We start from the raw sequence: 1697 nt of genomic DNA, 5'->3' as shown, positions 1-1697 counted from the left end.
AAAGGAAAGGGATTAGCAAAAGGCTAAGGGTAGGGGAGATGCGAGACAACATGCCAGAAACAGGACGTGAAAGATTAGGGGCCCCAATAGATAGAAATAGAGACCTCTCTAAGAAAAAAGACCCTTCTGTGGATGTTAAAGCTACGGAAGTGAGAGGTAAGGGAAAAAAACGCCCTGGAATTTGAGCAGCTATATCCGTCTGGCAAAGAGGACTTGGAGGGGGAAGCAGCCCGCTATGAGGAAAAATGATACCATCCGGATGAGCGGCCGTTACTATTATATCAAAAGCAAAGTAGTAAGAGGAACAGGAAGGGCGCGCTTTCTCAGTCGGCCGCTCCAGTTGTCTCTAGTGCCCCCCCATCCTACACCGGGAGGCACTGTCCTGATTCCTTCTTTTCAACAGAAGACAGACACAAAAATTTTCAGACTTTTCCAGTATTTGAAGATGTGGAGGGAGGCCATGTCCATGTGCCTGTAGATTACCCTCTAGTCAAGGAACTGGCAGAGTCAGTTAATAAGTACAGGATGGATGCTAATTTCACAATTATGCAGCTTGAGAGGCTAGGCTCTACAGCAATGACCCCAAATGATTGGCAGACTGTAGTGAAAGCTGCCTTCCCTAATATGGGAGTGTATTTAGAATGGAAAGCCCTATGTTATGATGCCTGTCAAACCCAAGCTAGGGCTAATGTCAATGCAGAAGACAATCAACGACACTGGACATTTGAGCTACTAACAGGACAAGGTCCGCATGTCCAGACAGATTATGATTGGGGAGCGTATATCCAAATATCTGCTGCTGCAATTAAAGCATGGAAGGCCCTTTCAAAGAAGGGTGAGACCAAAGGCCATTTAACAAAAATTATCCAGGGTCCTCAGGAGTCATTCCCAGAATTTGTGGCCAGAATGACGGATGCAGCAAGCAGGATATTTGGAGACCCAGAAAGGGTCCAGCCAATGATAGAACAACTGGTGTATGAAAATGCTTCACCAGAATGCAAGGCAGTCATTACCCCCAGAAGGAACAAAGGACTGACAGACTGGATAAAGGTTTGCCGAGGACTCGGAGCCCCACTTACCAACACTGGCCTGGCGGCAGCCATATTACAAAACAATAACTGCCCAAGTTCTGAAAATAATAAAGATTGTTTTAATTGTGGCAAAATGGGTCATTTTAAAAGAGACTGTCGTGTGTCTGTGCAAAAGAAGGTTCCTGGACTTTGCCCTAAGTGTAAAAAGGGCAATCACTGGGCTAATGAATGCCGTTCAATTAGAGATATTCAGGGAAAGCTTATCTAGCATGAAACCCCCCCTGATGAGAGAAATGAAAATATTCCAAAAAACGGATTTCAGGGCCCCAAGTCTCAGGGCCCCAGAAAAAATGGAACACAGACAGACAACAGGAGGGCTTATCCAGCTGTAGAGAAACAAGAGGAGCAGCAGGCCTGGACCACCGTTCCACCTCCCAATTCTTATTAATGCCACACATGGGGGTGCAACCTGTCCCAGTGGAGTTTGAAGGTCCCCTGCCTGAAGGAAGTGTTGGTCTTATTTTGGGTCGCTCCTCTCTCACTTTAAAAGGACTTATGGTCCATCCTGGAATTTTAGATCAGGATTTTACAGGACAGCTCCAGGTGCTTTGTTCCTGCCCCCAAGGCATATTTTCTATTTCTCCTGGAGATAGGATTGCTCAATTA

The 1697-nt window shown here is 46.0% G+C and overlaps 1 protein-coding gene across 1 annotated transcript; it reads left to right on the top strand.

The window, feature by feature from the left end:
* The first annotated feature begins 235 nt into the window (after positions 1-235).
* Positions 236-1479, top strand: LOC132651741 (igE-binding protein-like). The gene is made up of 3 exons (XM_060376831.1): positions 236-295; positions 409-1050; positions 1354-1479. Exons 1-3 carry the CDS (start codon positions 236-238, stop codon positions 1477-1479), a joined length of 828 nt encoding a protein of 275 aa, XP_060232814.1.
* Positions 1480-1697: the final 218 nt, after the last annotated feature.

Source organism: Meriones unguiculatus, assembly GCF_030254825.1.
Source record: "Meriones unguiculatus strain TT.TT164.6M chromosome Y unlocalized genomic scaffold, Bangor_MerUng_6.1 ChrY_unordered_Scaffold_25, whole genome shotgun sequence".
NCBI classification, from domain to species: Eukaryota; Metazoa; Chordata; class Mammalia; order Rodentia; family Muridae; genus Meriones; species Meriones unguiculatus.
The sequence above is the reverse complement of the archived record's forward strand: the minus strand, read 5'-3'. Positions and strand labels throughout refer to the sequence as shown.

What these genes read in the sequence shown, in the direction of transcription:
- LOC132651741 (XM_060376831.1), top strand. Translation starts at nt 236, where the DNA reads ATGAGGAAAAATGATACCATCCGGATGAGCGGCCGTTACTATTATATC. An exon ending in ATTATATCAAAAGCAAAGTA is followed by an intron (nt 296 to 408) that starts GTAAGAGGAACA and finishes TCAACAGAAGAC; the next exon opens with AGACACAAAAATTTTCAGAC. An exon ending in GACTGACAGACTGGATAAAG is followed by an intron (nt 1,051 to 1,353) that starts GTTTGCCGAGGA and finishes AACGGATTTCAG; the next exon opens with GGCCCCAAGTCTCAGGGCCC.